The sequence below is a fragment of the Chrysoperla carnea genome, chromosome 1 (genome assembly GCF_905475395.1).
Source record: "Chrysoperla carnea chromosome 1, inChrCarn1.1, whole genome shotgun sequence".
Lineage (NCBI taxonomy): Eukaryota > Metazoa > Arthropoda > Insecta > Neuroptera > Chrysopidae > Chrysoperla > Chrysoperla carnea.
In genome coordinates, this window is record NC_058337.1 from 87,640,869 (window position 1) to 87,657,608 (window position 16,740).

Consider the following 16,740-nt stretch of genomic DNA (forward strand, 5'->3'; position numbering starts at 1 on the left):
GTTTTCGTGAATAAAAATGTTGTAGGTTACACTGAAATGAAGCCACTCACGAAATTTCGTGTATAACAGAAAAATAATTTGATAAGCTCAGGTGGTAGATGCTGTAAAGCACTGACTCGGTGAGCTAGAAGCTGTGGATTCAATCCCCACTTGAGTGTGCATTTCTTAAAAAATTTTAGAATTAAAATGATGAGTTTAAGCAGCCCTGATTGAAGTAAACTGTATGTAAATTACATGTTCCATATTTCTTCATTCAATTGAAGTAAGTTAAGTAGTTACGATCTTGTTAATTCTTCTGGATTCCGCTAGCCAGTTAGTGTGATAGAGACAGATATATTATTATTGTAAACTCATACTGAACAAAGTTTGAAAATTAGTCATTATATTTTAATTAAGAACAATAGTTGTTATTTATTAAACAAAACCTAATTTAATTACAATAACTTAAAACTTTTATTATTGTTATGTTTGTAAAAAAAACATTATTTTCTCAACAATTTTTTCTTTAAAACAAAACAAAAAACAGTTAATAGAAAGAGATAGAGATGAAGAGATAGATAAACAATAAATATCTTTTGATAATGATGATAAAAACAAAGAACTGTACCTACTACCTAGTTAATGAAAAATATTTTTCGCACATAAAATTAAATATTCATTATCACTTGAAAGGTTAGTCATTATAATGTAAAAATATGGTGAATGCTCTGTTTTGTCCGAGTAAATCCATGATATAGAATATTCAAGTATTATTCTCTTTGAGTTGCTTTCGAAAATTCAAAAATATTCTCGAAAGTCATTGAATTTTGATAAAAGAAACTGAAGTTTCAATTAAATTCTATAAACATTATAGAGTAGGCTCTAGATAGAGTTGAATGTGTAAAAAATCGAGAACAGCATTTTGTCAATTGATTCTTGTTCAGAAAAGTCCTTGTCCTTATTGGTCCAATTTTTGTAAATCCTTCCCTCTCCAAAGAAATAGTCAAATGTCAATTTCTTGAGCCAAATAGAGCTACCCGAGGTTTTTTGAGTAATTTTACTTTAAATAAGCTCCTTGTAATTTTATAATAAAGTTCACCGTTTTTGAGATTAACAGTTTAATGTTTGGAAAACTCCAGAAAGGTTATTTTCAAAGCTGAAAATAAATTACATTTTTAAGCTTTGATAAATCTTAAAAATTTAATCTATACCCTGAAATTTCAAATGTTAAAAATTGTTTAATTGTTAAAAAGTTATTAATTGCAGCCAGATTGGTCACATTTTTGTTTAAACAAAACACTCCAATAAAATACTTAATTACAATAAAATTCAAATTAATTAACCCAGTCTATATATAAAAAAAAGTAGGGTGGAGTAGCTGGAAAATATTCCGAACTTAATGAATTTATTAACAGGCTATTTGGAGGTACTATAGGATGTCTATCCTAAGTTTTCGACCTTGAGGATCCTATGCTAACTTTATTAGGGGGCAAAAACTTCAATATTTTCGGACTTCTTTCAGTTTTTCGTTTATTTCTCGTTACTTAGCACATTTGTATCCTATAGTTTATTATTAAGTTGTAGAAATTAAATTTCCTAAATTTTATTGAGTAAAACGAATTGCTAAGCTCAATTATAACCAAGATATAGCCGATCAAAGTTAGACAAAGTTTCTCAAAATGTATCCGAAAAATCGAAGTTTTGGCCCCATAACAACTATGACATCAACCCTACCTCAGCTTTGAAAATAACCTTTCTGTAGTTTTTACAAACATCAAAAGGAGTCTTTTGAATTAAACTCTATCTAGTGCCTGTTCTATTAATAGCAAATCGATTTTAAAGCTCTTAAATGTGACACACTGAATAATTACTTTTGGAAAATGCAGGCACTTTGATTTTTCATTATCATCTATATTCTAAGCACCGTTTAAAATAGATCAAAACTTTCAAATAGTGTAAGAGACATTTTTATTTGAATATGAAATTTTTTTTTTCTAATAAGTCAACAAATAAAAGTGTGCAAACGTTATTATTATCTAATATATTAATATTTAAAAAATGTAAATGTTTCCGATAAAACTTCATTTCATTTTCAGGGTCAATTGCAATAAGACTTTTACATAAATATTCAAAATATTTATAACTGCATTCCCTACGAGCTGGTCAATATTTTTTTATTAAGTTTTATAAATTGAGGTAATTTATTGGTCACGTTTGTTATAGAGTTGTACAAAAGTTTCTTAGATCAGTTTTTTGTATTTTATAAATACGTATTTCGACTACCAAGTAGTCATCATCAGTATGAATTAGCTAATCATAATTACTCTTATGTTACTAGTTGCTAATTTGGTGGCGGGCTGCACATTGATGTTTTCGTGTACCTACAATTTATACTGTTCAAAGTATATGTCAAATGTAGTGTCATTGACGTAAGCCAATCGGCTTCCTTCAATTGACTAGTGCTTGGCCAATGAGCATGATCCCTCTGCGCAACTACATTAAAGTATTTTTTGACGTTTAAATTTTGACGTTTAAAATAATAAATTACAAATCAAACTTAAATTAAAAAATTATAAATAAATCATGAAAGTAAATAAATAATCCTTTATTTTCACGACGTATTACCAATTTTAGAAATTCAACGTTGATTTTGCAATTTTTGTTAAATCCGAATTTGGAATAGGTCTTTTGTCCAAATTCATTGTTTCATTACCCAGTTGTTGAATGTAGATACTTTCATTAGCGTCTAATTCGCAAGGATTGTTTACTGGTTTTAGGTTCGATTTGTCAAAGTTATGGTCATTTTCGATAACGTGAGCGGCTGGCTACACATGATTTTTCTATTCTTCCATATTTGATATGTCCCATATGTTCTTTAAATCTTGTAATAATTTGTCTTCTATTTTGACCTACATATTCATAACAGCCTCCTTTAACGCCAAAATTATCCACTGGAAGCGCTGGCGTCGATTTTATTGTCCCTGCCATGACTATGCACACAACGAATATTATTATTTATATCTTAGAAATGACATAAAAAATAGTACACATTTCAGGGTTAATATAAGGTTTCAAGGTTAGTGGATCAATTATAGTTTCAGTAACTTTTTTATTGCTGTTGTAAAAATCGAAAGCAGTATGTGCTTACTGAAAAATCCAAAATAAGTTGTTTAAATTTTGTTTCGTTTACCTCCATAAAATCCTGCATGGAAAAAATATACCGAGCTAACACTGAATAATGGTATAAAATACCTGAAAATAAATACAATTTTCCCAATGAAAATAATGCATTTCATAACAAATTATATCGTTCGATGAAAATTATTACATTTTCGTTTTCAAGGCCAAACATACGTATGATAAAAAATGAAAGTACTAAGTAAATAACAACATTTGCCTGAGGTAAGTTTTATTCTTCGTTTATTCGTAATTCATAAAAATTTTTCTGATAGATTCAACTCGAAATGAAATTAAAATCAAACAATTATTTCATTATAAATTTACATGTCTCTTTCTTACAAATGAATACTTAAATATAGTTAAACAAAGATAAAATAAAATTACATTCGAATACACATTTTCATCGACGACTACTGATACTCATGTCCAGAGTCGAATTTCCCCAGGCGGCGCGTGCTCATGACCAAAAATGGTGGTGGGAATATGTAATGTGGATGCATAACTGAAACGTCGTGTTGTGGTGTATATGCGCGACGCGGACAGACGAATAACACGCCGTCGGTTATTCCACTCATTATTTAGTTGTATATCTATTAAGCGTCCAATCGGGTCGTTATAGTAACGCTGAATGTATTTGTTTTTTTCATTTTTTTTAAAACAATATCACCACCATCTAGTGAACAATGATGAAAATAATTTTTTTAGGATGCCGTTTCATTTTTTTAGCGAGTTTTCTTCTGGCTATTTTTGTATCGATGCTAGAATTACGCAAAAAAATGTTTTTTTATATCCATTGATCTTACCTAGAAGATAATATATTTTATCTTTAAATTGGTGTTTGAAGTGTTTTTTTAAGTTTGTAAACAAAGAATCTGGCGGAGGATTTATACAGTGTGTCACTAGATGTCATAATAACTTTGTAGCTACTAATTTTCTGAGAAACTTGTATCAATCCTGACATCCAAATCAGACTCAAGTTACAAAAGTTAATCTTGAAAAAAACAAAGTGAGTTTTTAAAGTACACAATTAGTTCAATTTAATTCGCCCAATCTTTTAGTTTAGGAATTTTCTGGATTGACCTCTGTCTGTTGATTTTAATATAGTGTCGAAAATGTAAACAAATTCGCGTGGACATTTTAAGAATATACCATTTTCCAGAAATGATTGATAACGTTGCAATTATCGTTACTTAAGTTTTCGCTCCACCTAAGAAAATTCTCAAAAACTACATATTTTTTTTTATATGTAGTTCGACAAAGTCTAAATCAATCCTGAAAATTTTGGAGGGTGGGAAGGGGCTTGCCCGGTTATTTAAATAAATAAATGGCTTCAAAAGTAGGTATACTTAACATTGACCTTATGGGAAAACGGTAGATGAATGATATGTTTTCATAAATTTCTCCAAAACTGGTCAAAAGAAATTTAAGAAAAACTATTCAAATTAAAGTTAAAATCGAAATAAATAATTTAAAATAAAAAATTCCGTGGTGCCCGACTAATTAAGGTTGTATGAGTACGGTAGTGGGGACACATGATGGTGAATTATGTTACTTAAAAGTCGTGGTTCTTTGCTTCTCCAGCTGATTTGATAAGCTCAAATAAATATATTATTCTTTAAGAAAATATTGTAAGAGATTGATAGCTCGACGGAGTTGAAACCAGCCAACTTGCGAAAATAATTCGTACTAATTAAAACAACAAGTAGGCCCGATTTCACTAGTTCCAATTTAGACTACCAGATGACAATACTTACCATTTTTAAAGGCCAATAAAAATATTCAAATTCACCGCTAACTGGCGATAAAAATTCGTACTAATTAAAACAGGAAGTGAACCACTTTTTCAGACGATTTATTTGTATCCGAATCAAGGTATACTCGATTTTCGTAAATGTATCTCGATTCTTGTTTTTCGAAACTGATTTCTAATTTTTGATAATTAAATCTGATTTTTTCAGCCTTTCAAATGTATTTCACGTAGTAATTAAAAACAATTTTTAATGCCAGATGACAAAGCTGACAACAGCGGACATCATTACAAATTCAAAGCGACTCGGCTATGGCCCAAAGAAAGGCGATCTTGCGTACTTAACATCTAGAGTAATCGCAGAAAATTGTGCAGCTGGATTTCCAGAAATAACAACATCTGCTTTATCATTATTTATTAGGAGGTTTATAATGGACCATAGACCAATTTTTTGAATTTTCAAACTCAATGCTAAGTCATTAGACCTGACGGCTAAATTACTTTTTTTTAATAGTTAATTTTTCAATATAATTTTCAGAATTAACAGTTGTTTATTACTGTTTATGTCTGTATACAGATGTCGTAATGAGTGCTGTGATTTACATTAAAACATTAAATTGTATTTGCTAGAAAAAATTTTTAAACTTCTAGTAAAGCATGAATCATTTGATATGTCTAGATACGTGAATCATATGTACACATATCACTAATAATTAGTCAATTGATTCGTGAATCGTGTAATATTCTAATTGTTTTCTTTTTTATTTGCCATTTAAATGTTTACCATGATTACTAGTGTTGGCAATATTGGAAAGCATATTTTTGTTTATGTGATAGATAAGTCATACAACTTATACATTCCCCAGAAAAAATTGCAGCCTAGAATTAAGGAAGCGATTCTTCTTAGGCAGTTCACTATGACCAAATATATGTTAGCAGTCAGGCGGAGCTCAAGAGTAGAGAACTCTCTCTGAATATTTCAAGGAATAATTATCTTTCATGAAGCCGGGATTAATTAATTAAGCCGGTAATTTATTTTTGAAAGTATACATAATTCATTCTGCCGTGAACAAGAAGAAAACATTAAACTTGCTGGTACAAGAAAATGATATCTCAAATGCCCCTCTTACGGAATATGCTCCATGAGGTTGCCTGTCTATACCTGTGTAGAGATTTAAACAGATTCAGAGTTTTCCTTGGGATTCGTTCTAGCAGAGAGGTATTTATATGGAATATTCAAAAACACCATTACAATTTCCATTTATAAAAAGTTTACGAACTGAATTTTATTTTAGTTTAAATTCTCAGCTAAATCTGAAACTACTTTTTTTCTAAAAACAATTTTGAATAATCTTTATTTATAAAAATGAACCCCTATTTCTTCTAGTAATCGATTCGCGCGTGAACGGATAAAACAATTTCGCTAATTCTTTGGAGTAGGTTTTTTTATGAAAGAAAAAATTAAGAAAGTTGAGCGGAATATTAGAAAATAGAAGAAAAAAATTAAATACAATAACTGGTGGAAACGCATATAAATAGCGCATTATATTACCTTTTAATGTTCTTATGTATTTATTTGCGCTCCCACCAAATTTATCTAGAATTGTGAACATATATTTGAATATTATTGAGGTATTATTTATTATTATTCAGGTATTGTGAAAAAGTATTTATTAGAGCTAAATGTGAGCGTAGCGAGCTTATCTGACAAAGGCTTCAGCCAGGACGACGGCCCAAGGCCTATCCAAGAGGCGGGCTTGCGAGGTGGCTTAACGGATTTAGCGGGCGGGCTAAGCATAGTATAGCTATTAATGAATTGGAGTTCAGGTTTTTGTTACTGAATTCTATTAAACTATATATACAGACTTGGTCGAGTGTATGTTTTTTAAATAATATGAAAAAAAGTATATGTTTACATTATTTTTTCAAAAATTTTTTTTCTATTTTTAACGTAAGATGTTGGTAATGGTAATCCTAATTCATAATAAAAATATCTATGTATACTTTTTATTTTAAATATTACTACATAGTGAAATATTTTTAGCAATTTAGTTTAAAAATATGTTTATAATTTATGACAGTTTCTTCTATCTATCAAATTTCTGAATTCAGAAAAACTATTTTTAAAAGATTAAAAGTTGATGTTCTTAAATGAAATTACTGAATCCGTTAAACCTTGATGAGGGATTTAGAATATTTAAATAAAAAAAGAAACAGACAATTGTGGGTAAAATAAAAATTTAAGAATGTAAATTCCGAATTTCAATTTTCTATTATTAGTAGTTTTTGTTCTGCATTGATTTATCAGTCTTTTCTTAACTTACAATAACAAATAGTACATTTAAATAGTACATTAAGGCATAATATCAGTGTTGCAAACATAGAAGTTTTACTCTCAAAATTTTCAATATTGGGGTAAAAAATGGCATCAGAGTATTTTGTGGTGGGAAAAAATGTTGCAAGGCTTTTTTAGGAGTTAAAATATTTTTTAATCACTACAAAAGTAGGTGATATCTAAAAATTTTAATATTTTTAGAAAAAATTACAAGAATTTAGGATGTGGGGAGTTTTTGACCTCACTCTTAGGGAAATATAAATTTAAAGTGTTGGCAACACTGACAATTTTATTTCTAAATATGCATAACTTGAAAACACTATGTTTTAATCACACTATTTTATATTAAAAAACATTTCATATTTTTAAGAAATTAATGAAGTAATATTGTTTTTAATTTAACATAAAATTATTTACATTTTATTTAAATTCTATAATGTAAATATTTTATATTATATATGAAATTAAAATGAGTTCAATGTAATAATACATATAGTTGTTTTAATCAAATCTAAACATATGTATGTATGTATTTAGTATTAAAGACTGTATCAAATTTTACAATATTGTTCTTCTACAAAGAATGATCCACATTTTAGTTTGTTTTTGGACCTACCTCACTCGGGGGCTCTAAGGTGCCATAGCACAAGTGGCAGATACTCGGTATTATATTCCTGATGAATGCAATTACATTAACCGACAAGGGCAAATTCTATGCTAACCATCAAAAGACAATTAAGGCTTTTAGGGACGCGCGCAGTTAAAGTAACTAAGAGATGTAGAAGCTCAAAACAAGAAAAATGTACTGAAAATAGGATTGTCAGAATACTGTATATGCAGCCAAGCCAATTATTTGAATGCAATTCAATTCCATTCTTAACCGGAAGATTAACTGTTGAAAATAAAGTTCATACTAATTATGTGAAAATATAACTTTTTATACCATGTAAATATGTAATATGCAAGGTATACTAAGTTTAGTCCCAAGTTTCTAATGCTTAAAAATATTGATCTACGCAAAAAATTTTGGTATAGGTGTTCATAAAATCACCTAATTAGTCAATTTTCGGTTGTCTGCCCGTCTGTGAGCACGATAACTCAAAAACGAAAAAAGCTGAAATTTTTACAGCGTACTCAAGACGTAAAAAGAAAGGGGTCGAGTTCTTAAAAGAGCAACATAGGTCAATTGGGTCTTGGGCCCATCTTGTAAACCGTTAGAGATAGAACAAAAATTAAAATATAAAAAATATTCCTTATACAAAAATAACCAACTTTTGTTTGAAACATTTTTTCGTAAACATCACTGTTTACGCGTGAACGTGTAAATTATATAGTAAGTATTATGTGGGTATATCAGTTATATATGTGTGACATGTATGTATGTTTAATGTGACAGAGTAATCAATACTGTCTATGCATGGTATTTCAACAATTAACTCAGTCAATTGTTTGTTTTCACTTGTTATTATTTGACATTACATATTAAAAACGAAAACAAATATGGATCACCCTATACCTACTACATATGTATTACCTACCTCAGTTTTGATTGTAAGATCACGATTTAAAATTGTTTGTATTCTTTTCAATTTTTTTTTTTTAAATGTAATAAAATATTTTGTTGCGAAAGAGAACTTATAGAAAGGTTGATTTAGTATAACAATAACAATAACTTGTTGGTTGTTGAAACAATTAGTTTTCATTAGTAGGTCAGTTATCTCTTTTAGAAGCAAATTCTAAGCAGTGGTGTCTATCGTTTAGTACTGTAACATCGAAACATATATAACACAGAATTATATCTCATAATATGAACTAGAAAATTGTGATCGATTTTACTTGACCCAACTTGATAAAAACTATATGTATTATTGCTAAAAAACTTTCGTTTTAATTTTACATGTAAAAAATCTAAACAATATCCATCGGTTTTCACTTTTTGTCTGTATTCTAGAATAGGGTTAATACGTAAATCGACACCAATAAAACCGATTCGGCTTACGTATTTTTATACATGAATGAATTTTTATTAACTGTCAAGTTGAGACATAGTTGACATTGAAATAAATACCACGATAGTCGAAATAAAATTGTATATTAAGAAATTCTATTTAAAAAGTATAATTTTAAAGAACATACAACAGACTTACATTTCACTAAATATTAATATTTCGATTGCAACGCAACCATCGTCAGTAAATTTATTCATAAACACATTACAAACATTCTTTTAAATATATAAAATATTACCAAAATTACAGTAACACTTACGAAACTAAAATTATTACAAAATTGAAAAAATAAATTTTTAAGACCACCAAACTTTTTGAAACAGTTCAAAACAATTATTTGCTAAAATTTGATTTTTAAGAGTTCTTTATGGCCATGCAAAAGCGAACGTAAGTACTTGGTAATTTAGAGTTTAATAAATTTTTGTGAGTGTAAATTTGTTAATTGCCTAGTCTCGGCTAGATACGCGACGAGCTGTCTTTATTAATGACAAAATTTGGTGTAGAGGGTCATTAATCTTCATTTTGAACATGAAAAGAGACAGCTCATCGCGTATCTAGCCTAGACTAGGTAATTAAGAAATTTGTATTATACAAGAGTTGCGTATATGAAGTAGTTGTAACTCAGAAACATGACGAAATAGAACATTTTGGTTGCGATTTTTGTGTTTTGTGTTTAGCGGTTTAAATCTCATAGAAAATAGCTAATATTATTCAAGGTATCAAAACTGTGTGTTACAAAGTTTAACCGCCTTGTTTATTTACCTTTCTTGTGCTAAAATGATCTTATGGGACAATATTCGAAAATAATCATAGGCTCCAACATACAATTTTCCAGTAATCGTTTAGCAACTGATTTTTATAGTTTAATTGCAGTGAATTTATTAAATGAGCCATAGATAGGCGAGCCCAAAAAACGAATACTTGCATTTTAATATATTTAAAAGAAATAATTTCACCTTGAAGATATTTTGCCATTTCATACATAAATATGAATGTTATGCGAACATTGCATATACAGTGCGTTCACTTCTTGATTATCTAAAGATTTATTTCAGGCATGGGCGAGTTATTTTAAGTCGAATTGACCATTGTTATAACTTTATTGTGTGCCATAAACTTTATTGTGTCTCTCTTTATCCAAGTCCGCATTGCTCGTAGAGTACGAAGCGAGATGGGTATACGACTCGTCTATCTATCTCGGTTTCTCTAATAGTATTGAGATAAGTAGAAAAAAAATGTTGTCTCTTTGTCTTACTCGTATTTTTTGTTGTTACTGTCTTACTCGTATGTTATTTACAGAAGTCTGAGGGACTTCTCTAAGCCACGTTTGCCCAGGGAGTTGACAATGGCTACATTGCGAAAGAGGTAAATACGAATTTAAAGTCTATAGTGTGGGGTTCTTTATCTATAGTGTGGGGTTCTTTATTTTGAAGTTATAATAGTCCAGCGGAGCAGGCGGGTTGCGGCTGATTAAAAAATAAACATACTATTCCTATCAGAGGTTCAATTAAAAATGTTTAATATATATTTTTTTATTATGACTATATATCATGCGACTGCAAATTGTAATTTCTAAAATAAAAGATGTTTTTATATAAAAATTTGTTTAAAACCATTTAAATGGATATAAAACAAACCTATTAACATACTGACCATTAACATTGCTTAATACATTATATACAATGTATATGTCGCAGCCAACTTTCTTAATTGGCCGTTCAATTAATAGCTCAGTCTTTTTACCAAACGGCGCCGTTCACATGGGTCTGAATGATATTCAACAACATTTAATTTAACTAGCTAATTTTAAATATAACATAGTGTTATTCGGTAATCATGAGATCAAATAGCGTAACTTAATAACAAAGTACACATTTAAACTTCCATGGCATTTAGATCTGCAAAGAACATTGTTTTTAAAACAAGCGCATATTATTTTATGGCTCTCTCATAAAAATTGGATATTCTGAAATTTCGTCGCCATGGTTTGTATATGAGTACTGGAAACTCTTTCCGGGAAAATCAGTTTTTAATTGTGCTGTACTTAGTTTCAACTTTATGAACACGATTTTTATATCAATAACTTTCGCTTGAATATTTTTTATGTACATATCTTTTAAGATTATTTACGATTTTCAAGCTTTTCGATCAGATCCTAGAAAGGCATATTTCAAATAAACCGTTTCAGTGGTCGTGCGATCTAAATTGTCTTTAAAACGTACGGCTACTGACTGGGAGACTGTGTGAGCAATTATAATTAATGGAGCAGTAAAATTGATTACACTGCCGTTGGATAAGAACGAAATAGCTGACTCCATCCACATCATAAAAATTTAAATGTATATTGGATGTAGTTTAAAATAAAATGAAAAAAGATTTAAAAATGATAATGATGTGGGTGGCCTCTGTTATTGATAGATATCTGAAAAACGGAGGTTAAACCCCATTATTATTATTTCAAATTACCTACACTCGGTATCACAAAAAATATTCGAATTACAATATATAGTACTAAATGTAATCCGTGCATTTTTTGTGACACAGAGTATACATACAAAATGCATATGTATTACGTATGTAATTAACCTTTTTTTATACTAAAAAATAATATTTGTTCGACATTAGCCTAGTACAATGGCAAAACAGCGCTCAATAATTAATAGAATCTTTAGAATACATAATTAACATGTCTGTGGGAATATTTCAAACAAATTTAGGTTATGTAAACAAAACAAACCTACCTTGAAGCTGTGCGTCATGTTCAACAAGTTTTCAATCGAAACTTTCTTTAAAATTTAAACTGCTCTAGTCAGCACCAGTTAAATTCATATTGACACTACACAGTATCAGATCCATACATTAGGCTTTCTTTTTCTGAAAATTGGGCCTTCTTCTACTGAAGTTCCTGGAAAGCACGAGTCCTCAAATCGTAAGTAACAGCTGCCGTTTATTGTGTGATGCACTCCGCTCGGCCGGATAGAATCTAGACCAGAATATCGCCTTAAATGACTAGACTAGGCAAATAGTTAATCTTTATCGATCCAAGTCATTTGTCTAACTGTTTGATTGAATGGCTGAATATATTCAGACCGCTAGTTGAACAGCCTAGCATTTAGTAAAAAAGTTTGGCTGTAAATTGAACTGCTAATTAAGCTAATTGGCTGCGACATTTACACAACACACTGCTACACATACAGTATGTAAGTATAATAAAAATTTTCAACAACTATAAATAATAAAAATATGATCATATATATTTAAATTATCTAGTTATAATATGTACTGTGTACTGGTACTGGTACTAGTACTTGTATAATGCATGTTTTGAATTTTATTATAATATGTTTCATATTATATGTATTACAATGTTATTTTGCATACGTAATATTAATTCATGCATATATAATATTTTACATAACGGGTTAATTCTTTGAAAAATATAAAGATATCTGTGCATGGATTTACTTAATTAATAACAAGTCGTCGCAGATTTAACTTTTGGGAACCATATCAAACAATAATAATCTATTTCTAGTACAGAACAAAATTTATGTTATCGTAACAAATACATACACTACTTGTGTAGTTTAAGAGTAAATATTTTAGTATTGTAAACCAAGATAAATGTCTAGCAATAAAACTCTGAAATATTATATCAAGACCCTAAAAGGCCAGAAAGTTAAATTTCCAGAAGTCATTTCTTAAACCAAATTTCCTAGGCCATAGAGCTAGGCATAAGGCCTCGGTTTCACCTCAGCCTTTATATCACATACTCCAGGGCATTCAACATTGGTGGGTTGTATACCATTCATGTTACCACGGATTCTAAAATAATGATATTTATTTTTTTTTAAATTCCAAATTCAAGTTCTCGCTTGTGGTATGTTGTAACTGCTTTATTTAAATGGAAGTAGAAAATTTAAAACTTAACAATATGATTTGTTTTACTATTTAAAACCATTTTCTAAAAAAATAAATAATCAGTAGAAGGAATTAGAAACACTTATATTCTAATTTATAACCTAACCTAATCTAGGCTCTGAAAAAAGTAGTCCTAACATACCACAAATAATTTTCAGCTGTCTATCGCATCGGGAAATAAGAATTAAAAGAATGTAAAAGGGTTTATTATAAAAAGTCTTCCATTGTTATTCAATTCGATACCTAGGTATGCACAATTTTTTGGGAAAATACCATGTTCAGTTAAAATATACAGTATTATAGAATTTGATGGCTTTAGTTTTGCAACTTACATTGGAACGTTATACTAAATCATTTAATGTCTGAAAATCAGCGTTGAAAAAATTACTACAATTTTTATTAAAAATTTTATATAAATTATGTAAACACAATAATTTTAATCAGGAATCAATAATTAATTTTTTATTATTCTTTGTTACAGACATTTACTGCATGGTGTAACAGTCACTTAAGAAAAGCTGGAACAGCAATCGAAAACATCGAAGAGGATTTTCGTAATGGATTAAAACTAATGCTTTTACTCGAAGTTATATCTGGTGAAACTTTACCAAAACCTGATCGCGGTAAAATGCGTTTCCACAAAATTGCCAATGTAAATAAAGCACTAGATTATATTGCAAGTAAAGGTGTTAAACTGGTTTCAATTGGTGCAGAAGGTTTGTAAAATCAATTTATCTAGAATCGTGTCTAGTCACACGCTAGCGTACTAATTTCTTTATAACAAGGCGAATTCATCACAGAAAAATACTGGGCAAACTTTGTCAACATGTTTAGATACAAATGGTTTTGCTTGTCAGCTTTAAGAAAGCTTTCTTTAAAAATAGGTTTGTTGATGAGGGTATAAACTAGTATAGATTTGAAATAGTAAACTTTCAAATGTGTAAAATTTTTCAAAAATTCAAACAACTATACCTTAGAATAGTAAAGTAACTCAAAACTCATTCAAAAGCTTGTACTTTCTTAAAATTCAAATATTCTCATAAACTTACTTCTGGAAAGCTGCATTGATTCTCATCCAGAGTGTCTAGAGGTACTTGAAAATCTGGAAATGTCCTTGATTTTTATTTCGCATTCTTGAAAATGTATATTTTTGTACTTAAAACGTAGTATGTTGGATTTTTCGTCTTTTCTTTATCTCGATCTAACAGCATTTTGAAGCATCGGAAAGAAATCTCTTTTATGTGCTCATATATCTGTTACTGCAATATCAACCGCAATGCTCTTTGAACTCTGGTAACATAGATGTCCTTAAAAAACAATATATTCAGTTCGAAAAATTCTTGAAATGTTCTTAAATTTCCTTTTCAAATTCGCTAGGCACTCTCACCCTATTCATAAACCTACCTCTGTGATTTTATCATGCTAGAGTGTACGTAAATGCGACGAGAAAAAGATTTTCTTTTTTTAAAGCATTATATATTTTTTTTAGAAATTGTCGATGGAAACTTAAAAATGACATTAGGTATGATCTGGACAATTATCTTACGTTTCGCTATTCAAGACATCAGCGTTGAAGAGATGACAGCCAAAGAAGGATTGTTGTTATGGTGTCAACGTAAAACTGCTCCATATAAGAATGTTAATGTACAAAACTTCCATTTATCATTCAAAGATGGTTTGGCATTCTGTGCCCTCATTCACAGACATCGTCCCGATTTAATCGACTACAACAAATTGAGCAAAGATAACCCATTAGAAAATCTTAACACCGCCTTTGATGTTGCTGAGAAATACCTCGATATCCCACGGATGCTTGACCCCGATGGTAAATACATATTTTAATTTTTTTTTTTCAATAATCTATATACAGATAACAATTTTTTTTATAATTATTTTTTATAATCTACGACAAATAAATTTCCAGATTTAATCAACACCCCGAAACCCGATGAGCGGGCAATAATGACTTATGTCTCATGTTATTACCACGCGTTCCAAGGCGCCCAACAGGTACAAAACGCGTGTGAACACTTGATGCTAGGCAAATTAAAGCTAACATTATAAAATAGCATTTTGCGCCTATTTTTGCGTTTTTTTTCTGTGTGATTTATAGCGCATGTAAATAGTCCTAAACTAACACATTGCGAATTTTACCCAAATTACAAGTTTCAATTTTATGTATTTTAAGTGATTTTTCATGATTTAAGGTGAATAAACTATAAATAAGACCAGAATTATTTCACCCAATTTATGAATAATAAAATTTCTAGATAATTTTTTTATTTACCACTAATTAACTAATCAGAGGTTTGTTATTTGTGTGCCTGTGTGCAGATTTACAGAATACAGCCATGCCGGATGAGCGTGCGGTTATGACATACGTTTCGTCATATTATCATTGTTTTTCCGGAGCACAAAAGGTAGTTACTACAGTTAAACGTTAAATATTTCTAATTCTTATGGTTTGGGTTAATCATTTAAAATTATTATTTTATAATTTAAATATATTTTTATAAAATTACACCAAACATAATATCCAATCATTAAAGGGCTAAATTATTAATTTTAAAAACAAAGAATTTCAGATTGTTTCAAAATATCTGAAAATATGGTTTATAATTATTTCTTAGATATGCCAATATTTATAAATTCTAACTGGTAATAAAGAAACTTTCATACAGACAACTATATTCGAATAATTCAAAGCTTTGCTTAAAACTTAAGCTTAATTTGGAATACTTTCAATTTATCAAAATTTTTTAATTGATTCAAAATTTATTCGCGCATTAAAAGCTTTAAATTATTTTTTAGAACGAACAATATTAAATAGTCAAAACAATGAAGGTAAACATTGCTTAATTATAGCTTACTAATTTACTTTGTACATTTATTAGCAACGAGCATAGTTGTAATAATTAGCGGCAAAACAATAACAATGTTTATTTGAATGGGTCTGCTTTATCACATACAATTTCACCCAAGATATCAGTGATGAACTAGTTCTTGCACACCTTTTACTTTCTGTTTACTTCCTGTACCTTCGGTTGTACATCCTAGGGTATCTTGTATCAAGGGAGTGAAGGTGTTGAAGCAAGGGAACTTAATAATATACCCCGGCCTGTACAATGTGCCCATTTTGATAAATGTATATGATTTTGATATGGAAGGGAAATATTGAATCGCTTCCCCTTTATCGTAATAAAAAATTTCACATCATACTCTTGCTAAAGACGTTATAACTTCTAAAAATTAATATTGAATTTATGGTATTTAAGAACTGTCCACAGAATAAAATCTTGCAAAGAACTACTTGGGAGGTCGAATATTTTTGAATACCCTATGCTTCACTGAGAAGCTCTAGGATAGGGATGGCCAATGGCACACGACACAACATTCATACAATAATAAACATTTTTCACCAACTAGTCTTATCGTTACTGGCGCATACAATTATTTGAAATGATCAGGAAAAAATTCCGACCTAATGGAATTTTTGTGGGAAACCTTCATTTTAGCTTCTCTTCGATTATTTATCTGCTCGTTTGTAGATTTTTACTATCGAAGACTTA

At 29.6% G+C, this 16,740-nt stretch overlaps 1 protein-coding gene across 2 annotated transcripts in view; it reads left to right on the plus strand.

Moving 5' to 3' along the window:
- Window positions 1-16,740, plus strand: part of LOC123305912 (alpha-actinin, sarcomeric) — a 67,328-nt gene that overhangs the window by 45,358 nt on the left and 5,230 nt on the right. The window contains exons 2-4 of one of the 2 annotated variants that reach the window (XM_044887750.1): window positions 13,653-13,887; window positions 14,661-14,996; window positions 15,506-15,591. In XM_044887750.1, coding sequence (XP_044743685.1) covers window positions 13,653-13,887; window positions 14,661-14,996; window positions 15,506-15,591 — 657 coding nt within the window. Of the gene's footprint in view, window positions 1-13,652; window positions 13,888-14,660; window positions 14,997-15,095; window positions 15,182-15,505; window positions 15,592-16,740 lie in introns of both variants that reach the window. The other variant, XM_044887749.1, reaches the window with a different exon arrangement.